The 25958-nt window shown below is 41.9% G+C and overlaps 1 protein-coding gene across 5 annotated transcripts in view; it reads left to right on the forward strand.

Annotated features, from left to right (window-relative positions):
* The window catches only part of stab2 (stabilin 2), a 181108-nt gene that overhangs the window by 40094 nt on the left and 115056 nt on the right, over positions 1-25958 (forward strand). For 3 of the 5 annotated variants that reach the window (XM_048549535.2, XM_048549538.1, XM_048549539.1), the window contains 11 exons: positions 555-637; positions 1898-2047; positions 4540-4683; positions 6415-6477; positions 6718-6834; positions 7923-7976; positions 10656-10736; positions 13145-13303; positions 17211-17273; positions 18743-18838; positions 21773-21859. In XM_048549535.2, the coding sequence (XP_048405492.1) occupies positions 555-637; positions 1898-2047; positions 4540-4683; positions 6415-6477; positions 6718-6834; positions 7923-7976; positions 10656-10736; positions 13145-13303; positions 17211-17273; positions 18743-18838; positions 21773-21859 (1097 nt within the window). The remainder of the gene's footprint in view (positions 1-554; positions 638-1897; positions 2048-4539; positions 4684-6414; positions 6478-6717; positions 6835-7922; positions 7977-10655; positions 10737-13144; positions 13304-17210; positions 17274-18742; positions 18839-21772; positions 21860-25958) is intronic. The other 2 variants (XM_048549536.2, XM_059652530.1) reach the window with 2 other exon arrangements.

A 25958-nucleotide genomic window follows, 5' to 3' on the forward strand; every position in this document is an offset into this window, starting at 1 on the left:
CTATCTGTGTGGTCAAGACGTGGGCTCTGTCCTGGTCCCTCATAAGACCTTGACTGTGCTGTTGAGGGTCCAAGGCTTGTATTTTAAAGCTGTTGGCATCACTCTAGATGCCAAGCCTGCCATACAAGCTAAACAACCCCCTTTAATTAACAAGTTCAGATATGCTACAAAACATGTCCGATTTGAGGTCTCCTGGATCACAGGTATGAGCTCTACCATTGTGCTACGCAAGCCCTAAAATAGCTGCAGCAGGATTTAAACCCATGGGATAGCTTCCCAATTCACTGAAATTTCTTCCTTTAGGCCATGCAGCCACCAGCTGTCCCTTTGTGAACTCATTAATAGAGATCAGTTGTAGCAATTAGTCAGTGACTCTGTTGTTGTTATCGACAACCGGGTAGAGAAAGGTGAAATAGGTGGAACTCTGTCTTTTTTATCTCACAGTTCCTGATTATGAAAATTAGTTCCAGTTTTGATATATTTACCAAAGAATATACATGTTAAAATATCATTAGAATGTGGTCTAAAATTGTACACTTTTCTTTCTCTACTAGGTACTGGTTATGCAAAGCCACTGACCAATTTGGGTCCTTTTACTTTATTTCTACCCACCAACAAAGCATTTAAAGCAGTTGATGTAAGTTACAGGAAATTTAACTTATGACAATTATTCCTCCTTATGTCTTTGGGAGGGTTTATGCACAGCAAGAAGTGAGGAGTGGCTACAGGAGCATTGTCCACTTTCTCTTTTGGGTATCTGAGTCCTCACTTTAAACTCCATCAACAATAGAATGTAGGATGTGGGTGAACATTAGGTCAGTGAAATATCACATTTCCTACCTTGTTAAATTTGGAAGGTTGAGGGCCCACTTGCAGATAGGGGTGAGGGTAACAGTGTGCAGTTCTTGGGAAATTATCGTAATACATTCAGCCAGAAGCATTCCAGATTACACCCAAATGTGCCATTTAAAAAAAAAGTATCCTTTTAATTTCATTAGACTCCCTCTGCTGGTACATGTGTGTATGGTAGACTTAGATGGACAAAAGGCACAATACACTTTTCAATACACTAATAATGGAGTGTTTGAATTATAAAACCCCTATAGTGTGGAAAGAGGCCATTCTACCCATCAACTCTGCATCACACCTCCAAAACGCATTCCTCCAAGACCCAACCACCAATCCTATCCCTTTAATCCTGCAGTGTAGGCTAAAATTCATTTTTCTGAAGAAGGGTCCCAACCTGAAACGTCAGCTTTCCTGCTCCTCTCATGCTGCCTGGCCTGCTGTGTTCCTCCAGCACCACACTGTGTTATCTCAGACTCCAGCATCGGCAGTTCTTACTATCTCTGAGTGCCAATCACTCAGCCAGTCCAGGAGGAGGATATTTTGTTGAGTCAGGTGAAGGGGTTCCATTTAATGTTACAAAGTGCCAGGCCTTCCAAAGCCCCCTTCGCATGCTAACATCGTCTGCCAAAGCCATCACCCTAAGCATTTTCAATCGTCATTGAACTTTGGGCATTCAACCAGGGCCTAATCTGTGTTCCTTGATGGCTGTAAAAGAGACCCTATGACAAGTGAGATCTCCTTTGTGTTGTTTTTATCCCTAAATCAACACCATTAAATAAAACAAGTTATCTGTCACCTTGGTGGTTGTGGAATCTTGCTGTGCACAATTTGACTACCACACTTTCTGCATTACAACAAATGTACCTCATCAGCTGTAAAATACTTCGAGAAGCCCCAACACTGTGAAAGATGTTATGCAAATACAATATGTTTGTTTTGTTTTTATTAAGATAGAGTTCGACCCCACAGTTGTACTGAAGCTGATCAGCTTGGCAACAGCATATAAAATAAATGTTTCTCCTAACAATTATCTCACATTTTAATCCAGTTAAACAGCATTTTGACAGACAAGGACAGAACACAGTACCTTGCAAAGCTGCACATCATTGCTGGCCAGCTAAGCATCGCAGATTTAAACGTCACTGATTCATTTTACACATTGACTGGGAGATCAGGAGTGACAATACTAAGAGAGAAGGTGAGCTTGTAGAATGGAGGAAATGTGTTTTAGTAGCCAAGAAGAAAGCAATATTTACTGTGAACCTTTGAGGTCCTTTCATTAAGGAGCAAGTGTGATGACCAGTTCACTACTGCTGCTCCTGGTTCTTATGTTCTTGATAAGATCACTATTTATTCAGGACAATAATTTTTTTCAATAAATATTTCCAGTTTTGCACCTAATCTATTTTAGTACCTTAGATTTGTACCAGGCACTTTGTAACTAAGATGGTGCTGTGCGTGGCGACATTGTATACGGTTTACTGTACTCCTGCACTTTGTACTTGAGTACCCATGAAATAAACCTAATTCTAATTGTAATTTCTTATTTGTGCCAAACAATTTGTGCTGTGGAAGGGACATTTAACTGTGAGTTTCAGTCCAAATTCAGGGTTTATTTCGACTTTAGAAGAATGGAAAATGGTGCTTCTGGCAGGGAATAATTTTGCTCCAAGTGCAATACCAAACGCCAAAACAGAAAGTGATGCTATTTTAGTGTCTCATGTCAAGCTTTACCCCATGGAAATTCTGGCAGATTTTGGGACAGCGACTGAATTTGTTTTCCAATCAATCTGTTCACATGAGGTATTACGCACCTCTGGAGCAGTTGGCACTTGAACCTGGAACACCCCCGGCTCAGAAGTAGGAATGCTATTAAAAAATTATATTGTAAAGGAAGTAGCTAGATCGTCCGTTTACATGACATTATCAGTGTCATCATTTGGTCTCACTGTGATCATCTGAAGGGGCCAAAGAGGAGTTTGGTATGTTTTTGACCACTCCCACAAGATTCCAAGAGTTTGAGGTGTGTTTTGTAGGGAGTGTGTAGGATGTATGTGGTCATGAGGGCATTATGTTTTGTGGAGTAAGGTTGATAAACCAACTGGTCTTTATCTGGCAGCTTTCAAGCTCTCAAATATCAGACTGGTGAATAATTTAGAGTGCACAACAGAGACCCCAATATTTATTCTTAGTGTTTCTGCCCTGTCTTTATTCTATCGTCATGGTGTGTTACCGTTCACTTAGTGGGGCTGGGTAGATGTGCTTGGTATTGGTACAGGTTCCTCCCCATCATGTGGTTGACCAAGAAGCTCTTACTTCCCGTCCTTGGCATGTGTTAGAAGGATTTACAAGTTAATAACAACCTGTCTGGCTGCATTGACCGATCAGCACTGTGGCAAGTAAACCTGCGACAACAAGCTACTCAGAAACTTCCTAGTTGCACTGTCAAATGCAAAACATGGCCCATTACTTTGAGCGAAACGAAGCAATGCTGAACATTGAAAGAATTCATTCACACAGTTTATCTTTCTTGCATCTCTCATCCTACAAGCTCAGGATCAGTATAAAGTTGTACTGCTGTAACATATTTGATTAATTGGAAATGTGCGTAAACGTACATGCAGCCAGGGCTGTAATAACTGTAATGGTGTAAAGCAGTTGGGTTCACACCAAATTAAAAAGGTGCAATTTATATCTAAATTCCGCGTTCAGTGATTCTAATGTGAAGCAGCGTGAGGTTCCACAGAGGAGGAGCAAATTGCTTGCTCACTCTTTATGAATGGGCTGTGCCTCTAACACTATGGTCATAGTTAGACTTGTTAGACGCTAGCTGCAGTATTGTGTAGAGTTGTGGATGCCTTGTTTTAGGAAAGATTCGAATGCATTGGAGAGAGGGCATTAGCTATTGACTGGAATGGATCCAGGATTGAGAAACTTCAGTTTTGAGGACAGATTGAAGATGTTGATTGTTCTCCGTGAGAAAAGAAGGCTAACCGAAGATCTGATTGAATTTTTCAAATTATAAGCAGGCTGGACATAGCACATCACTTGAAGCTGTTTCCACTTGTAAAAGAAACAAAAATGAGAATCGATAGCTTTAATGAAACACAAGTGACATGAGGAAAAGCTTTCTCCCACAGCAGATTGTTGGGCAATGAAATGCAGTGTGGCGGGGGAAAGTTCAACAGGGGCATTTAAGAAGTAACTGGATAATTATTTGGATAGTAATGGAGTACAGGAGCACAGGGAAAGGGCAGGAGTTTGGCACTAGTATTAGAATTGGTATAGGTACAATGGGCCGAATAGCCTTCATCTGCACTGTAATAATTGTGACTCTGTGACTCAGAGGAAACTGTAAGACAATGTACTAAGCATTGTAGACAGACTCTCAAAATCCACAAACTCCCTTCCTAACACCACATGGAATTCATCCGTTCAAGAAGGCAGCTCACCACCACTTTGTCATGAGCAATGAGGGATGAGCAATAAATGTGGGCCCAGCCAGTGACACCCCATTGCCCATGAAAGAATAATTAATAAGCAATTCCAACGAAGACTGGACTGAAAATGTTAACGCTGTTCCTCTGTTTACATGTCCAGCCAGACCCACCAGCACTGTCCGCTTTTATATATATTTCTGTATGCATTTTAGTTCTGTTTGTGGTTATCTTTTGTGTTTTTCTTTATTAGACTAACCAGCTAAAGTTGCGCATTTATGGAAATAGCAAAAAAGCACGGATCCTGACTGGAAATGTCATTGCTTCTAATGGTCTGCTACACATTATTGACAAAGTGATGGATGGTATTGAACCCACAGTCAAAAGCAGCAAGAAGGTAAAGTCACATACCGGCTTTATATCTCTAACTACAAACATGAAAATTACTCTCTTTGAATGATTTACTATCTAACACTATAAGTCATGGGAGCTGAAGTAGGCCATTCAGCCCATCAAGTAGCAGGGGAGGTGATATCGCTGGTCTGTTAATCCAGAGACCTAGATCACATTCTGGGGACCGGGGTTCAATTTGCACCACAGCAAACAGTGGAATTTGAATTCAATAAAATACCTGGAATTGAAGATCTAATGATGACTGTGAGTCAATTGTCAGGAAAAACCCACCTGGTTCACTAATGAAGGAAACTGCCACCCTCACCTGGTCTGGCCTACATGTGACTCCTGGGCCTTCTAGGTGATTAGGGATGGGCAATACCAACATTGCCCTCATCCTGTTAATGAACAGAGAATAAACTCTGCTGTGTCATTCATTGAAATGGTGGCTAATGATAATCCTGATCTCCACTTTCCTGCATTAACCCCATAATCATAGAATCCCTACAGTGTGGGTACAGGTCATTCGGCCCAACAAGTCCACACTGCCCCTCCAAAGAGTATCCCACCCAGACCCATTCTCCTACTCCTGCATTTCCCATGTCTTACCCACCAACCTAAACATTCCTGGGTGCTATGGGCAATTTATCATAGCCAATTCACCTACCCTGCACATCCCATTATCACCAAACTACAGTCCCTGTAAAACATACATTTAATGTTGATCTCATTCTTTGTGCAACTTCTCTGCAACCGTATCATTGCATTCTCTGCTCTGTTCTATTGCCCTAATGCAGTTGATGCATTTTAAACTGCCTGTACTCAATGCAAAACAAAACTTTTCACTGTACCTAGGTACATGTGACAATAATAAATCAAATCAAATTTCCTACACAATGCCCATCCTGTAAAAAGCATATTTGTTTCCACTCTAAAAGCAATGTCCTGTTAGCCTCCTGTATCACTAGAAGAATGAGATGTGATCTTATTGAAACAAATAAGATTCATACAGGGTAAAGTAGATCCAAAGAGCATTTTTCCCCTTGTCAGAGAGTCTGGAACCCAGAGGGCATCATCTCAGAGTAAGGAGTCATGCAGTTCAGAGTTGAGAAGGAATTTCTTCTCTCGGATGCTAGTGAGTCTGTGAAATTCTTGACCACAGAGGGCAGTCAAGGCTGGATCATTAAGTACCTTCAATGCTGAGACAGACAGATTTTTAATCAGTAAGAGAATCAAGGATTGCTTGTGAGTGGTAGCGGGATCATTGCCCAGCATTCTCCACTCCCTGGGCAGCACGGTGGCTCAGTGGTTAGCACTGGTGCCTCACAGTGCCACGGGCATAGGTTCAATTCCACCCTCGGGTGACTGTCTGTGTGAAATTTGCATATTCTCCCTATGTCTGCATGGGTTTCCTCTGGGTGCTCAGGTTTCCTCCCACGGTCCAAAAATATGCACACTAGGTGGTTTGGCCATGCTAAATTACCAGTAGTGTCCTGTGATGTGAAGGTTATATGGACTGGCCTTGGAAAGTGTACAGTTACAAGGAAAGGGTGGGGGCGGTGGGCCTCGGTGGGAAGCTCTTCAGAGGGTTGGTGTGAACTCGATAGGCCGAATGGTCAGCTTCCACACTATAGGGATTCTATGATTCTTATGGCTTCCTCGTTTGTATCCGATGTTGGATAGGTTTCTTTGTCCATATGATTAATAAGGTTGTGTTTCTCCCTCACTCCTTCAGAAAAGCCTCTACACAATAATTTCAGAAAATCAGAAGTTCAAGAGGTTCATGGAGTTACTGCAGGTAAGAGTCTGTAAAACATGATATCACTTTTCAGAATAACTAATGATGTGTTCAACGGTCTTCTCAAAAAACAATTTCCTTTTGGCTTCCTTGAGTCAGAACTTCAGCCACTCAATGCCAGTCTTATAAGGAAGTAAGAAGCACACAGCTCTCTTACACTGCTTGATCTGCTCAGTGCAGAATGACTCATGGTGGCCTTCTTTAGAACTCCCTTCAGTAACAGTATCCTCTTACAAACAGAAATGTGATCTTGACCAACTCCTCGAGACCTCTGGCACATTTACAGTTTTCGTCCCAAGCAGCAGTGCTCTGGATGGGATGGAAGATGGAAGGCTGGATTACTTGCTTTCAGCAGAGGTAACAAAATGATAGTTTATTTTAAATAATATGGAGATTTTTTTGCCTAGCATAATTCCTCATTGAGAGGGCTGCTAACGTATTGTCCAGCATTGTGGCAGCTTTTGTGGAAAATTGTCAGTTTGTGTAATCACACAAGTGATGGCTTTTCTCAACCCTTCCAATTTATTTTGTTATCAACATTGACTTAAGGCACAAAAGGTCACGAGCGAAGTCTCACGTCTGGCCTTGTGTACATAATCTAGGCAATCACAACCAATGCAGCACAGTCAGCTGTGCCATCTACCAGATGATACCAAGGCCCATCACCCTGTTAAGATATGTATACGAATCTCTCAGCACATGGAAAAAGAGATGTAGAGATACCTCACTGTCCTCATGAAATTTATCCCTTGAGCAGTGCTGCCAAAAGGGAGCTCTTCCCTGCTATTGTTAGACTGCTGAATGGGCCTGTCTAATATCAAATCTAATGTTGATCTTGCTTTATGCACCTCCTGTGCAGCTATATCCTTGTGTGCCTCGCTCACTCTAAACAACCTATGATCTGAATGTTCTTGTATATTATGATGTGCCTGTACTGCATGCAAAACAAAATTTTTCACTGTACTTAGGTACATGTGACAATAATAAATTAAATCAAATTAGTATGCCAATAATTGTTAGAGCTGTGGGCAAATTTATTTGGTCAGCAAAACAGCAGAGACTGTGCTTCAAGGATAATTCATTCACTGTGAAGGACTTTGGCATGTTGTAAGGATGTGAAAGGTATTATGAAAAAAGCTCTCGCAAAATACCTCAGATGCTGTAAATTTGAAATAAAACTGGAAAATGCTGAAAATACTTGAAGGTCAGGGAGCAAATAGAGTCAAATAATTTCAGATGGATGACCCTTTGTCAGAAAGAAAAACTTTTCTTGTAATGGGACCCGTATCCGTGTTTGTGAATATTTGTGTGGGATGAGCTTCATGAGGCTGCCCACTGAAAGCATAGTTTTGAAATGTGCCCCTTTCTACGTAAGTAGAAATCTGTTCTGCGCAATACAATTTTATTTTTCTAGGTATTGGTAACAACATTACTTTCTTGTTCAGGGCAAACAGAAGCTTAAGGAGTTGGTGAAACATCACATTATCCCTGGAACGGAGGTGAGTTCTTCTCTAGTCATAAAACAATTGCAGAAGCTAAAAGCCAAAGAAAAAAAATACCATGGATGCTGAAAATCTTAAATTTAAAACAGAACATTCAAGAAATATTCAGCAGATCAGGGCAGCATCTGTGGAGAAACATTTCAATGACCTTTCATCAGAAAGGAAAGCTAGTTTGGAAGTGGATAGAGAACTTGGGTAAAAGGTAGTGAGTGGAACATTGTGGTCGAGATATTAGACAAAGGAACAAGAGAGAGATGGCCTTTCCCAAGGAGTGAAGGCAGAAAGGGTTAAAATGACAAAATGGATGATTGTGTGAGCTAAAATGAACAGAAATGGAACAAGAAATGAAAGGAAATCACAGAAATGTTCCAGATAGAAAGAGGACACTCAGCCCATTATGTGTATGATGGTTCTCCAAGTGACCATTCACTCAATGCCATTGTCCTTACTGTAATCCTGAACATTCTTCCTTTACGGACATCCATCCTATTCCCTTTTAAAGGCCCCAATTGTACCTGCCCCACCGCACTCTTGGTTTGTCCATTCCAGACCCTAATCACACATTCGTGAGCAAGTTTTTCTCTCATATTGCTTTTGCTTCTTTGATGAATTACTTTAAATCTGTGTCCTCTCATTCTTCATTGAATCCCTACAGTGTAGAAGCAGGCCATTTGGCCCATTGAATCCACACCGACCCTCCAAAAAGCATCCACACAGACCCACCCTATCCCTGCATTTCCTATGGCTAACCCACCTAGTCTGCACACCCCGAGACAATACGGGCAAATAAGCACAGCCAATCCACCTATTCTGGAATCTGGGACGAAGCCAGAGCAAACCCACACAGACACAGGGAGAACATGCAAACTCCACACAGATAGTCACCAAGGCTGAAATCAAACCAAGGCCTCTGACACTGTGAAACAGCAGTACTAACCACTAATGCCCATTTGCTCTATGCAGCCCTTCATGATTTCAAATACTTCAATCAGATCTGCAAACTACCATCTCTTGTCCAAGGAAGAACAGTCCCATCTTCTGTAATACATCCCCAAAACTGAAACACCTTATTCCTGGAACCGTTCTTGTAAACATCTTTTATATTCTCTCCAATGCCTTCATGCCCCTCCTAAAGTGTGGTGCTGATAACTGGACACTTTAGAGAAGTTGTAAATGGTAACATCAGAATCAGTATCAGTATGCTTTGTGAAATAAATAGAACTGGTGGTTATGATCTGAAATTATTGTGTGTAATAAAGATTATAATGTGCCTTCAGAGTGGCATTAATTTCTATATAGTGAGCTCACTATAGAACCCCTACAGTGTGGAAACAGGGCCTTTGGCCCAACAAGTCCAAACTGACCCTTGGAGAATCCCACCCAGACCCAACCTCCTATAACCCACTGAAGCTACATATCCCTGAACATCCCTGGCAATTTAGCATGACCAATCCACCTAACCTGCACATTTTTGGACTGTGGAAGGAAACCAGAGCATGTGGTAGAAACCCATGCAGACACAGGGAGAATGTGCAAACTCCACACAGACAGCTGCCTGAGGATGGAATCAAACCTATATCCCTGGCACTGTGAGGGAGCAGTGCTAACCGCTGTGCCACCCCTGGTGTTCGAGTGATCAGGAATACAATGATTAAAAGGCTGGAGGAAACAAATCTTAAAGTACATTCAAAAGAGAATTGGGGAAATATTTGCAGGAAAAGGGCAGGAAATCAGGGATGATTGTAAATTTTTAATCAAAGTTCCAACATTGTCATCACTGAAAATAATGGATAGCAAAGACAGAAATGTGACAAAACCAATTTCCATTAATGGGTAACACAATACAGTATATTGGTTAGGTCACTTTTGGAATACTGTGTTCAGTCCTGGTCTCCCTGCTACAGGAAATATGTTGTGAAAAGAGTTCAGAAAGATTTACAATGACGTGCAAGGTTTGGACGGTTAGAGCTATGGAGAGCAGAATAGGCTGGGGCTATTTTCCCTGGAATGTCAGAGGCTGAGGGGGTGACCGTATAGAGGTTTATAAAATCATGACAGGAAAGGATAGGTTTAATAGCCAAGGTCTTTTCCCCAGAGTATGGAAATCCAAAACTAGAGGGAATAGGTTTAAGGTGAGTAGGGAAAGATTTAAAAGGGGCCCCAGGATACAGAAGGTAGTCCGTGTACAGAATGAGCTGCCAGAGGCTGGTAGGATTACAAGATTTGAAAGCCATCTGGATAGATATATGAATAGGAAAGGTTTAGAGGGATTTGAGCAGATGGGACTAGATTAATCTCGAATATCTGATCAGCAGGGACGAGTTGCACCAAAGGGTCTGTTTCTGAGCTGTACGACTCTAATACTCTATGACTCGATGGAGGGGTTGGTAAAATTGATCCCGAGATTGTTCTTGAAGCTTAACTTGTGTACGAGGTCAGTGACGGGGACATCGGAGGGAGATTGAGGCAGAGGTCTTTGTTAAAATGGGAAGTAACAAATAGCTGAGGGCCAGGGCTGCTTTAAGAATGAAAGAGTCAGGCATAGCAAGCACTCACTCTGAATGTGGTCTCCCAAACATAAAGAAGGTTACATGTTAAGCAGTGAATACGATGTATTGAATTAGCTGAACTACAAGTGAATTACTCCTCACACTGTTTTTCCTCTGTATAAACCAGCTGGAAGTTTCAAGTCTTCTCTCTTCACCCACCATCCTGACCTTAGCAAATCAACGGGTGACATTGAATGTGAGCTACAATGTAAGTTAATCCTTTCTTCAGTTCTGAGGCTAAATTCGCCTGTGTTAAAATGTGTTTTATTTTATCAGAAAAGGCTGTGAGTGAAAAACACAGGACATCTACTTTGATATAACTCCCAATTTCAGTTTGTGTGATAGTGTAGTGTGAATTGTGAATTGACTGCCAATCTAAACTCTCTCATTCCCATTGCTTTTAACAAAAATCAGGAAAGGTGAGGAGCACTAATAAATCTGTCATTTATAACTCATAATTCTCACTGAGAAGGTGGGACTCAGCCACCCTGAACCTTATCCATTCACTTTCTCCATCGCTGACACTCAGTAGCAGTAGTGTGTACCATCTACAAGATGTACTGCAGAAAATCACGTAGACTTCTTCAAAAGCATGTTCCAAACCCACAAATTCTACCAATCCAGATGGAGGAAAGCAGCAGATGTATGGGAGCACCACCCTCTCCAAATTCCCCTCCAAGCCACTCACTGTCCAGATTTGGAAGTATATTGATGTCCCTTCAGTGTTGCTGAGTCAGAACCCTGGAACACCTTCCCTAACAACGCTGGGTCTACCTAAATCCCAGGGGTTAAGAAGGCACCTCATCACCACCTTCTCAAGGATAATTAAGGATGGGCAATAAACGCTGACCCCTCTGGAAATACTCATGTTTTGTGAATGAATTCAAAAACAACAAAGCTCAAGTACTGAAGTTGATCTAACAGACATTCATGAGGTAAATTCAGGATTTTGAACCAGAAGGTACATTTATTGAGTCCGTTATTAGATTTTTTTTTCCCCCTTACCCAGCAGGTGCCATGCAAATTGTGGTTAATGAAGGCCATGGAGTACCCACAAGCTCTAGCAATCAGGCCAACTAAGCCTAGCAATCTCAATCCTATTCATGCTTATATTTCTCATTTTCTGCTTCATTTCCATTTGGCTTCTGAAGGACCTAATGTACACCCTGCCATGATCTGTGGGTATGATGGTTTGAGTGATATGCAATTTGCTGGGAGTGTGAAGTTAAAATGAGTTCTTGAGGCTCCTTTGTGAGCACCAAACATTTAACATACAGGTACACATACATATATCACTATGTACGTACTGAGACCAAAACCTGAGCAATCCTTGTGTGATATTGCTCACAAATAAGGGAATGGAAACATACAATGCCTTAGGTGCTCCCAAGGTAATGCAACCACAATGACGCTTATGGATCAGTTAAATACTGGTGTAATGCACGTGCAGCAAATTTGTTGCTTGGCTTCAAAAATGTCTTTGTATCATTTATTGTTTGAGTCAGCTGTTGGCAGCAGTCTCAACGCTGAGCTTTCCAAGTTCAGGACCCACTCCAGGCCTTTGTCACAAAGACAATAGTCTGGCATTAAAAAGACCAGCCTGATTCATGATGGAAGTGGGATCAGCGCAGGATCAGCCATGCACTTGACTTATTTCCCAGAGTTGGGAAATGGGAGCATTAGTTCTGTATTTTGGCACTGGGAATGCTTCTGGGTGCCTTGAATTAACTGGCCATTGCCCCTAAATCTTCTCTTTTACTCTGCAGCTCTGTTGGAGGTGATGCCTTTCGGGTCAATGAGAAAGATTCTGTGGGATTCTGTGGGACTAGTTTTGAAGAAGAGCAGGAGAGTTACCTCTGGTGCCCTGGCTAATATTGATCCTTCAATCAATATGACACAAACAAATTATCTTGTCAATAACACATTGACACCTGTGGATGTATGCCAGGTCTTTCCTAGGTTATAACAGCGACAGCATTCCAAAAGTACTTCACAGTGTATCGCTTGGCTGAAAGTGGCTAATAGATTCTTTAGTGTCTGATCAAAGTGAATACAAGAAGAATGTGCACTTTCATACAAAGCAAATCTATTAGCTTAATCTACATTAGATAGATGCAAACTAATGAATGAATCTATTCGGTTGACTGCTTTGCAGATATTCAACGAGCGAGTCCCACTGTCTTCTGCCTACTGGGGATTCGTGGGTGACAGCTGGCACTTGGAACTCTATCTCAGTTTCCCAGTCCAATAGTGAAAGGTCCCCAAAAGCTGGGAAAATTCCCCAATATCAATATTATTCGGAATCTCATATTACGTGCTGTATATCCAAATCTGAGTACCTTTCGTAAGCATTCCTTTGTGAATATAGGTCCAGATGTTGCTACAAATTAGTCTGTTCCCAAGTCAAGGCAAGATCATTGCAGTTAGCTTCCAGCCAACAGGCTTTTTTAACACTAAGCATGTTTTTCACGTATTTTTCTTCAATTGCTTATTATCATGTCCCTTTAATCCATAACACGACATCATTTTTAAGCCTAACGTATAAGCTAAAAAATGCGTGGACCTCCTGAAAAGTGCACTATAAATGTGAGTCTTTCTCTTCTATCTCTTTCGCAGGGGCAGATTTTGCTGGGGGACCATGATGCAGCTATTGATGACACGGATATACTCGGCAAGAATGGCAGGATATACTCTTTGACTGGTGTCCTTGTTCCTCCATCCATTGTCCCAATCCTTCCACACAGATGTGATGACAAAACGTACAGGGTTACCAAGGTAATCGCTGGAAATGACAGAAGATTACTTGGAGCGTGCTCGATCATTTTCTGAAAGGTTGAGTGGGTAGTTTGCGAAACAGTCCATGAGCTGTCTTTCTAGATCTAGTGACAAGGCAGAGACAAGAACCAAAATCAACATACGCTGATCCTCCTCATCAGTTACCTCGAGGCTGATTTTGAAATGAAACTTCTGTCTGCGTTGGCAATGCCAGGATGACGGATTTCCTGAACTAGGATCTCTCCCATCCCTGAGTTCGGACTAAATGAGTCAAAAACCAGCCGTGGTTACACCACCACAAAGAGTCCATGCATTGACCTTGACTTACGTGCCTGAGGTTAGAAATTGGTCAGTAGCAATTTCCCATCACCAATACCCATACCGAGCAAGAGGTTTCTGTGACATCCTGAATGAACAGACCTTTGCCTCTATTCCCTGCCTCCCACTATAATGTCTTCTTGAGACCCACCTAAAAAGCACAGATACCCACTAGCTAGAAAGAACTTTACCCTTTTGATGCTTTCTCTGAAGGAAAATTTTAGGGCTGAGCCAATGTAACAAGACGTGGACAATAGGTAGGGCTGACAAGTAGCAATTAACATTCGCAACACACAAATGCCAGACAATGACTATTGCCAATAAGAGACAATCTAACCATTGACCCTTGACAGTCAATGGCATTACCTTCACTGAATCTCTCACTATTAACATCCTTGGGGTTGCCATTGACAAGAAACTGAACTGGGCTAGCCACATAAACACAGTGTCTTCCAGATCAGATCAGAGGTTAGGAATACTGAAATAAGTAACTCACCTCCTGACTCCCCAGAAGCTGCCCATTATTCACAAGTGGCAAGTCAGGAGTGTGATGGAATACCCCTCAAGTCGCCTGGATGGGTGCAGCTCCAACAATGTTCAAGAAAATTGACACAGTCAGGGCAAAGCAGCCCACTTGATTAGCATCACATCCACAAACGTTCACTCCCTCCACCATCAATGCTCAGTCGCATCAGTGTGTACTATCTACAAGATGCACTGCAGAAATTCACCAAGGATCCTTAGATGGTACCTTCCAAACCCATAACTACCCCCATCTAGAAGGATAAGGGCAGTAGATGCATGGGAACACACTACTTGCAAGTTACCTTCCAAACCACACACCATCCTGACCTGGATTTATATCACTGTCCCTTTGCTGTCACTGGGTCAAAATACTGGAATTCCCTTCCTCAGGGCCTTATGGGTCTACCTACAGTTCATGAACAACGGTGGTTTAAGAAGTTGGCTCACCCCACCCCCCCCCAACTTTCTCAAGGGTAACTAGGGATAGACAACAAATGTTGGCCTAGCCAGCAATGCCTGTATCCCACAAGAGAAGTAAAAGCAAAGAGAATCACGGAATCATTACGGTGCCCTCTCAAATGCCTCACTTGATCCTGATTCCATTACACTGTCAGGTGCATATTCCAGACATTTTCCACTCGCTGCATCAAAAACCTTTTCCTCATGTCGCCGTTGTTCTTCACAAATTACTTTAAATCTGCCCCCTCGCATTCTTGATCTTTTTAGCAGTAGAAATAGTTGCTCTGAGACCAGACCATTCCTGAATTTGAATACTCCCACAAAATCTCCTCTCGGTTTTCCTTCTCCAAGTAAAATCATCTCAGTCCTCCAATCTATCTTTGGAAGTGAAGCTCCTCATCCTTGGAACTATCCTGCAAATCTTTCCTACTACCTCTCCAATGCAATTTTCTGGAAGTGCAGCATCTCACACTGGCCACAAGTTCCAGCTGAGGCCAAACTAGCATCTGAACAAGTTCAAAATAACCTCTTTACTCATGTGACCCTATCAAAAAAGTCTCGGACATTGCCCAATTTATTAACTGCCGTCTACCACCATCGATGACTAATGCACATATACACACCCATATCCTTCTGATCTTATGTGTCCCTTAGAATCATGTCCTTTATTTAATTATGTCTCTCCATGTTTTTCCTGCCATAATGTATCACATCCCATTTCTACACGCTGAACATCACCTGCCCCCTGTCCATCCAATCCACCAACTTGTTAATGTCCTTTTCAAGTTTAATGCTTTTCTCTGCACAGTTCAGAATGCTTCCAAGTTTCATATTACCCACAGATTTTAAAACTATGCCCTGTACTCCCACGTCTCAATCATTAAAACATATCAGGAAAAGCAAGCATTCCAATACTAACTCAGTGAAACTTCTCAGTGGTTCACACTACTGCCTCATAGCATCAGGGACCCAGGTTTGCTTCTACCCTCAGGCGGCTGTCTATGTGAAGTTTACACGTTCTTCCTGTGTCTGCGTGGGTTTCCTCAGGGTGCTCCAGTTTCCTCTCACAGTCCAAAGATGTACAGGTTAGGTGGATTGGCCATGCTAAATTGCCTGTAGAGTCCAGGGATGTGTAGGCTAGGTTGATTATTCATGGGAAAGGCAGGTTTATGGGGATGGGGTGGGTCTGGTTGGGATAATCTTCAGAGAGTTGGTGTGGACTCGATGGGCTGAATGGCATTCTTCCACACGATAGGGATTCTATGAAGTCTTCCTCCAGTCTGACAAAAACCATAAACCATTACTCTTTATTTGCTGCCACTAAACCAGTTTTTGAGTCCATGTTGTCTCTATCCCTGTTATTCCATGAGGTCTGACTTCATTCTTAAGTCTGTTCAATGACACTCTTTCAAATACTTTCTGGAAGTTGATGTCGATGGAGCCACCAATGCTCCTAGGAACAGCTTCTTCCAGAGGTGGTGGAGACAGCAATAGAACTAGGGGGCATATTTTTAAGGTGAGAGGAGAAAGAGTTAAAAGGGACCCGAGGGGCAACAATGCTGTACTGTTCTATGTTCTATGTTCTATTTGACAATTTCTATGATGTGCAAATACATATCTATATAATATCATTGAATGGTTATTGTTTTAATTGGTTTGCCTGTTCTTCATAATAGGCCAGATTTGTAACTTTCTTCTAAACAGTGTTTCATTAACAATATTTACTTGATAACAAAGAATTGATTCCAACCTTTTAGCACAGTCCTATCACATTAGGTCACAGTTCATCACAGCATACCTGAGAGGCTCATCTACAAATTCATTGAACCCTATTTCTACAGCTTCAGCACAGAAGGAGGCAATTCATCCCATCATGACTGTGTAGGCTCCCTGAAATCACAGATCTACACTGACCCTGGCAATGGTCAGAAATGTGACGCCAGACATTTGCACAAGGAACACTCACAGGACAGTGGCATTTAACTGCCTGCTCCAACCCAGTCCTCACTCCTCTTAGCACTCTGCTGCATGCTCCAGTCACTGCCTCACTCTAGTCCCACCCCGCTTAGTGCCCTACTGCCTGTGCCAGTCACAGCCCCTGCTCCATTCAGCACTTCAACAGCTTTGAGTGTTGAAAGTGCACTCTGCAGTTACAGTGGCAGCAAACACAGCCTTTGAAATCCACATTTGTAGCAACCTCTGTCACATTCCCATGCCATGCTTTCCAGGCCTGAACCAACTCCCTTGGTAAAAAAGTTCTTTTTCCTTGCTCTGCCTGTGGTTCTTTTATCATACAACTCAATCTTTGTGCCAATAGAAACAGTTTGCCCTACTCTTCTTTGCCCAGATGAGTCATGGTTTGGGACAGCTCTGTCAAATCTCCTCTAACACTCCCTCTGCATAAGGCAGAAAGGCCCATCTTCTCCAGTCTTTATCCATCTAACTGGAGATGTATCCCAGTGACAGCTCCCATAAATCCTCCCTGCACCATCTCTGGTGCCTTGGCCTTGGGAAATACAGGGATATCGTAGCTGGGTTTCAAAATGTGTGTGGACCGTGCACTATAGATTGTAATGCACTCATTATTATATTGTTGTTTGTCCAGGGTGCCTGTGGAAGTTGTGCTAAAATTTTTCTCAGCTCTTGTCCATCGGGAATGACTCCAATGGTAGGTGATGGTGTGGATAATTGCAATAAACAAACAACATGCTGATTTCATCAGTTAATGGCTTGCACGCACATTCATCTGCTGCATATCAGTTTCATTCTGAACAAGGTGAAGATGGAGGTTACAGAAGGATGGCTCACTGCATCACTCACTGGCCAATGTTTGTAATGATCCAATCAGGTGCAGCTATTTACAGGCAGGATTTCCTTTTCTAAACACTTACATGGGAGTTCTCAATGTCAAACATTGACCTGAATTCACAATCAAAATTAGTTGAGACAGAGGCATATAATTTTAAAAAGTTAAGAACAAACAGCCTACATTTACAGAGAATCTTTAAGATACAAGCACAACACAGAGGTGTAATTACAGGAAATCTGACAATAGGCATGGAAAGAGATTTGTGGAGATTTGACCCCTTCATTTTGGTAGTTTGCTAGGGCCAAGGGAGTATTTATTCGGGCAGGAGGAGATCCTGTCTCCCTCCACCTCTGTCTTAAATCCGTGGTGAAAAGTGAACAATCTTCCTTTCCCCTCTGCCAGTTAAGGCTCCTAAGATGGTAGTTAATGCCCATGTTGGGGCCTCATCATATTGTCACCAGTATTAGCCCAACTGTTGTGGAGGGGTACTGCATCATTTAAAGGCAGCTGGTGTCTGTTTGAGGGATGTTGGCAGTCCTACTCCTGAAAGTTGAGCCATTGTCCCAGTTGCTGATTCTACCAACCTGTCATTTATCTTCTGCCTTTGCTCAGCTGTGCCTGGCTCGCTTTGTGATCCAAGGCCTGGGACAGGTGCAGTACTGGCAGCAGTTACTTCTTTCCTGGTGGAACTACTGAGTGAAGAAGAGCTGCTGACCTCTGATTGGTCAGCATCTATCAGTGGGCAGGGTTTCCACGCAGGAGGCCTTCATCGTGGATCAAAGCCCATGGTCAAGTATCTGAGTGGGATCAGATATGGCATGCTTTCTTTAAAAGAGGCAAATGATTGTTTCAGCAGATCTTCAGACAGTGGTTGAGACCCCCATTGTTTCCACAAGATTTCCCACCTTCCACCCAGATGGACAGATATTTTGTCAAACAAGTCAGTTTTAAAACTGTTTCTTGAAGAAGGAGAGGTGAAAGAGAGAGGGATGGAGCTGCAGAGAAATTGAAAGAGAGAATTCTAGGTCATAGAGTCTAAAGGGCTGAAGGATGGCCGTCGATAGTGGAGTGAAGGAGGTCTAAGTGTGTTAGTGACTTCATTATGAGTGAACTTGCTGCATTTTACCTCACGTCCTTCCCCTCCTTCAGTAAGGACATCTTCACATGCATAAATAATCTAATAAAGGCTAGTCTCTTTATATTGAAGCAGTTTGTATTAGATATGCCTTCCATGCATATAAAGTAAGACAGACATCAGGACCATTATATAGTTTCTGCACAATTCAAGGACTTAAGCTGCACTTACTTGTGATTACTGTCTGATTTAGGACACCTTTAGCCATGGGTGCTTTTACATAAGCAGTATGACTGGATTGCGACTGCCAACACAAGGCTGCAGCAGGAACTGCAATGAAACAGTAATTGTAAGTAGAAACTAAAATTATTAAAATTCAGAATTTAAAAGTCCCAGGATAGAATTTGAACTCAGAGAAAAGACTTTACAAGTCTAAAGTCTCATGATGAAGCTGATATTGAGGATGACAGGATGTATAATTTATGTGTAAAAAACCTATACTCACTAGAGTTTATATGGATGAGAAGGATCTGATTAAAATGCATAATATTCAACAAAATGATCCTGGGGCACAGGTTCATAGTTCCTTGAAAGTGGAGTTACAGATAGACAGGGTAAGGAGGAAGACATTTGGTATGTTTGTCTGCATTAGTCAGTACATTGAGTATAGGAATTGGGAGGTCATGTTGCAGCTGTATAGGGCATTGGCTCGGCCACTTTTGAATATTGTGTTCAATAATGGTCACCCTGCTGTCAGAACATGTTGTTAAACTTGAACGGGTTCAGAAAAGATTTACAAAGATGTTGCCAGGGTTGGAGGGTTTGAGCTATAGGGAGAGGCTGAATAGGCTGGGGCTATTTTCTTTGGACCATCGGAGACTGAGGAGTGACCTTATAAAGGTTTATAAAATCATGAGGGGCATTCATTTGGTTAATCGCGAAGATCTTTTTCCCAGGATAGGGGAGTAGAAAACTAGGGAGCAGAAGTTAAAGATCAGAGGGCAAAGATTTAATAGAGACTTAAGGGGCAATGTTTTCATGCAGAGAGTGATACGTGTATGGAATGAGCTGTCAGAGGAAGTGGTGGAGGCTGGTACAATTACAGCACTAAAAGGCATCTGATATGTACATGAATACGAAGGGATTAAAGGGATATGGGCCAATCAGAACTAGATAAATTTAAGATATCTGATTGGCAAGGATGAATCGGACCGAAGGGTCTGTTTCCATACTATACAACCCTACGCCTCTATAACAAGGCTAGACAGACCAGATGCAGGGAGAATGTTTCTCCTGGTTGAGAACCAGAACCAGGGGACACAAACTTAGGATTAGGGGTGGTTTGTTTAGGACTGAGGTGAGGAAATATTTCTTCCCAATAGGTGGTGAACTTGTGGAATTTTTTTAAAATAAGGAGACCAAAACTGTACATAGTACTCCAGTGATAGTAGGAACTGCAGATGCTGGACAATCTGAGATAACAAGGTGCAGAGCTGGGTGAACACAGCAGGCCAAGCAGTATCAGAGGAGCAGGAAGGCTGACGTTTTGATGCTAGACCCTTCTTCAGAAAATTCTGAAGAAGGGTCTAGGCCCGAAACACCAGCTTTCCTGCTCCTCTAATGCTGCTTGGCCTGCTGTGTTTATCCAGCTCTACACCTTGTTATCTCATAGTAGCCCAGTTATGGCCTCACCTAAACAGTTGTAGTAAAACGTCCCTACTTTTACATTCCAATGCCCTTGCAACATTCCATTGCCTTTCTCATTACTTGTCACGTCACAGAGTTCCAAGAATGAATAAAAAAACTCTCTCCATTTAAATCATATGTTTTATTTATTGTTCCAGCCAAGCTATGATTGCCTCAAAATATTTTCCGCTGTGCAAACCCCTGAGTACAGCAACAACTTCCGCATGCAGAAGTCAATGTGTTAGCTTGCTGCTTGGCATGCATGGGACCTCTGGGCAGCTGCAAGGCTGTGCAGCTATGCAGCTTAGAGGCAATGTTGATGCAGCTTAGAGAGCAACTGTTATCGTTTTTCTGAATATTACTCCATGTGCTAAATTTTTGACCACTCACTGAACTGGTCAATATCCATTTGCAGACTTTGAATGGCTTCTTTGCAGCTCACATTCCTACCTATGTCATCAGCAAAGTTAACGACCATTGCCTCATCCAAGTCATTAGCACAGATTATAAATATGTGACGTCCGAGCACTGATTGCTATGGTACTCCACTTGCCCATTTATGCAACCTGTTAGCCAACAAGTCCTCTATTCATGCTGTTCCTCCATACACTATAAGGTCTTATGTTATGTAGTAATCTTTAATGTGGCAACTCACTGGATGCTCTATAGAAATCCAAGTACTCCATATCTATATGTCCCCTTTTATCAATGTTGTTTGTTACTTCCTCAAAGAGCTCTAATAAATTAGTCCAACACAATTTTCCTTCCATACAACCATGCTAACTGTGCCAACTGCACTGAGATTTTCCAAGTCTTCTCCTGTAACCTTTTTATCATGGAATTTAACATTTTCCCTCTGACAGATGGTCAGCCTAGAGTTTCCTTCTTTCTGAATAGAGGTGTTCAAGTTGTTATTTTTCAATCTGATGGGATCTTTCCAGAATCTAGGCATGTTTGAAACATTAAAACCCATGCATCCATTATCTCAGCAGCCACTTCCTTAAGTCCCTAGGATGAAGCCCATCAGAGCATGGGCAATTGTTCATTCTAATAATTTTTTCAGATCCAAGAAATCTTTGAGAAATAATAGAGAGCTGAAGGACTAGTGACAATATGGAACTGAAAGAATTTAGTTTTATGAAGAAAGAAATATTATTGGATAAACTAATGGGACTGAAAATTGACCCTGACCCAATGATCTCAGTGTTGAATGGGGTGGCAAGAGAGCATTGATACAACAGGGATCATCTTTCTGAGATGCTGAGATCGTGTTTGCTTGCAAATGTTTTTAAGAACAGCGGGAGAGAGAATGAGGATACTATAGACTAATTAGCTTGGGGAACAACAGACCTGTTAGCCTGATGTCCATAGGAGACAAGATTCTAGAATCTATTGTAAAGGATGTGACAACCGCACTTGGAAAATTGCAAATTGATAGGGCAAAATCAACATGGATTTATGAAAGAAACCATGTTTGACAAGCCTGGTTTTTGCAACTCTATGAAAGAACCATCAGCTTCATCACCAAGAAGCTAAGCCTTGCCAATTTTCGGAGGATAGCCATTTTTCTCAATAGCTTTGCTGACCTGTTTCCTAGATACCAAAATGCTGCAGAGGATTCTATGGTCCAGACTGCAGACAATGTCCAGGAGGATTCCAAAATCCCTGTTCAGGCAATGGTCAGGTAAGAATTACAGAATGAAGCATTTATTAATGTGAAATCTATTGTCTCTTGGGGGACCTAACAGGGTAAATGTGGAAAGGTTGTTTCTCCCAGTAGGCAAGTCTTTGACCAGAAGCCATAATTTCTGAAGAAGTCATTTACTAAGGACCAAGATGACTAATTTGATTGGGGATGGTGTCAGGATGATGTTTGGTTCTGAATTTCCCAATCCTAATTAAGCACTTGAACTCTTCATTCATGGGTTTTCTGCCATTGTCACTTATCATAATATATCCTTTCACACATTCCACAAAATTATTGATAGTCATTCGAGTTAACCAGCCTAACTCCCCGTAATCAAAATAATAGTCAACATAACAAGGGTGAAGAGGTCTATTCCAATATTCATCCATTGTCTGTTGTATATCATGAAGTGGCTCTTTGCTTGTAATGAGCACCAAGCGACTATACAAGCTGATGTGGCTCTTAATCTCACTAGCCTTGTTTGACCAGTAAAGCACTTCTCTTGCCTTCCTCAGACTAGATTCAACCCCCTTTGATGTCTTGCATGAATGTGCTTCAGCATCTCTTTCCTCACCTCCTGGGAGATAATGGCACTATTTCTTTCGTACAAGCAACCATTTTATGCTGTTACATCATCTCAATGTGCCCAATAGCTTCATAGTAACAGAGGGTTCCTTGATGCTTTCAGGGTATTCTTTCATCACTATTCCCTGAGGTACTTAAACAGCTACAACAATGTTAGTCTTTTAGTTTTGAGCAAGATACAGTCTTTCAGATTCACTGTCTTTGCTGGGTTGATATTCTGATTCCAGAGCTCGTCAACCTGTTGCTTCATGTTGAATCTGGAAGATTTCACCTGAAATTTCCTTCATTGTTAGGACTCAGTAGCAGAACGTAAATCAAGCAGCTGCTATTCCCAGAGCCGAAATGTTAATTTTTTTTAATAACACACAGCATCCCAATTTCCATGACTTTCAGGCCAAGGTTGATAGAAAGCCACAGGTCAGATTTCCGCACTGATCAAGAATTGTTTTTTATTAAAGGTAATTAGACCATAGCTACAAGCAAACAGATATAAACCATTGCCATGTAATGCTAATAACTAAAACTCTTATCTCCGTATTGTGTACACACACACACACACACACACACACACACACACAGACACAGACACACACACACAGAGACACAGAAATGCAAACACACACACTCATACACACATACATAGATACACACACACAGACACAGACACACATACACACTGACACACACACACACACACTCACTGAAACACACACACACAGACACAGACACACACACACAGACACAGAAACACAAACACACATACACACATACACGCACACACACACAGAGACACAGAAACGCAAACACACACACACACAAACACACATACACACATACACACACACAGACACAGACACACATACACACATACACACTGACACACACACACAAACACACACACACACATACACACACAAACACACACATACACAGAAACACACAAACACACAGACCCAGAAACACACACACACATACACAGACACACACACAGACACACACACACACACACACACGGACACACACATGCACACATACACACACACAGATACACACAGACACACACACACACAGACGCACACACAGACACACACATATATACACACACACAGGCACACACACAACATCTTTCTCTAGAAGTGTCTACTGATTTGTGAAAAATACAGAGTGACTGATTTACTTGGAAAATGCCTCTGATTTAACAATTCAACAATCACCGTTTATAGCTACTGCTGCAGGAAAGGTAGTTGGTTTTTCACAGGTGTGAAGCAGACTCTTTTTTTACTGCAGAGAGCAAACAGCATCTGCACTAGGACAAGATCTGCACACTCCTTCTCTTCTCTCACTGTCTTTCTCTGTCTTTCTTCCAGCACTTTTGTAGCTTGTTTCCAGTTCCAAGCTATCATCCACCCAATAACCAATTGCACAGTTGTTGGCAAACGAAAATACTCTGTAATCAATAACTGGTCACTACTCCAAAAACCAATCAACTTCTTATCATCCGAATACAGAACTCCTTAGCTCCTCTTCGTTTGCAACTCAAACTTGAATGACGACTTGTTCAAGTAGTTTCTCACGCAATGCCTGAAATGGGTGTCAGGTTCACTTGCTTTTCAAAATGAGTAGCACCCTTACAAAACACTGGCTTTTAAAACAGTTCTTTGTCATTTCAGTCCACTGTTTTTGAAAACGAAAACACAAAACGTAAAGAGACACGGAGCTTAAATCATATGGAGTTCTGCTCTCAGCAGCATGAACAGGAGAAATGGGAATGATATGTATAAACATAAGAAATAGGAACAAGTGTAGTTTATTCAGCCCACAGGCCTGCTCCGTCATTCAATAGGATCATGACTGATCTGATTGTAACCTCAAATTCGCATTCCAGCATACTCCTGAAAAGTTCTCACTCCTTTGTTTAACAAGAATCTATCTGCCTATGTCTTAAGAATATTCAAGGACTCTTGTTCCTTCAGCCTTTTCGGGAATTGTGTTCCAAAGCTCTCGAACCTCTGAGAGAAAAAAAGAATTGTCTAATCTGTGTTTTAGATATGTGTGACCCCTTACTTTTAATCAGTGATTCCATATTCTAAATTTTCCCTCAATCGGAACCATTTATTTGACATTTACCTGTAAGATCCCTCAGGATATTATATAGAGTTTTAGAGTAATACAGCGTAGAAACAGGCCCTTTGGCCCAAACTGGTCTCTGTTGACCATGGAGCCCAGTCAGTTAGTTCCAAGTGCTGACATTTGGTCTATATCCCTCCAAACCCTCCTTATCCATGTACCTATCCAAATGTTTTTTAAATGTTGTTACTGTACCTGCCTCAACCACTTCCTCCAGCAGTCCATTCTGTGTGAAGAAGTTGCCCCTCAGGTCCTTCTTAAATCTTTCACCTCTCACCTTAAATCTATGCCTATAGTTTTCAATTCCCCATCCCTGGGAAAAAGACCATATGCATTCTGTGCTCCTCATGATTTTATACACCTCAATAAGGTCACTCCTCATTCTTCTACATTCCAAGGAGCAAAGTCCTATCCTGGCCAACCTCTCCCTATTACTCAGGCCTACTAGTCCTGGCAACGTCCTTGTAAATCTTCTTTACACACTTTCCAGTTTAATTATGTCTTTCCTATAACAAGGTGATCAAAACTGTGCACAATACTCCAAGTGTAGCCTCACCAATGACTTATACAACTGTAACATAACATCCCAACTCCTATATATATGGCTCAATAAAATTTCTTCTTGTTTTGATTGGTTGGCTCGCCGATCTGGTTTGTTTTTCCGCAGACATTTCGTTACCGTGCTTGGTAACATCCTCAGTGCAGCCTCTGATGAAGCGTTGGTGTGTTTTCCTGCCTGGCTTTTAAACTCTGGGGTCCATTGCGATGCGTTGCCTCACCTCCGGGTTTCCTCCGTAGTGGAATGTATATGGGGTCGTGTTCTATGTGTTTATTAATAGCCTGCTTCGTGGAAATGTCTGTGGAACAACAAACCAGCTCAGTGAGACAACCAACCTCAACACCCACAGCCCAAGCCACAAATCTACTCCAAAACCTTTCTCCTTGTTTGTCTAAACTCCAGCGAATACAGGCCTGGCCTGTCCAACCATTCCCCATATGGCAATCATCTCATTCTGCATATTAACTGAGTAAAGATAAAGCCACCTCAGTCCTGCTGGTCTGTAAAGCTGCCTTCTTATTAGAGAGAGAGAGAGAGACAACTGGTGGTGAATTTAATCTATGTTCAGGCAAGGGGAGAGGTTGATTTAATAAGTCTGTCTATCTTCTCCTTAAATTTATTCACTGTGTTGTCATCCACCGTAATCTGGGGTAGTGAATTCCAAAGATTATGATTCTTTGAGTGAAGTAATTCCTCCTCATCTCCATTTTACCTCTGCCATCTATTTTCATAGAGCCATAGAGACATACAGCATGGCAATCAACCCTTTGGTCCAACCAGTCTATACTGACCATAATCCCTAACTAAGTTAATCCCACCTGCCTG

Source organism: Stegostoma tigrinum, chromosome 18, assembly GCF_030684315.1.
Source record: "Stegostoma tigrinum isolate sSteTig4 chromosome 18, sSteTig4.hap1, whole genome shotgun sequence".
Taxonomy (NCBI): Eukaryota; Metazoa; Chordata; class Chondrichthyes; order Orectolobiformes; family Stegostomatidae; genus Stegostoma; species Stegostoma tigrinum.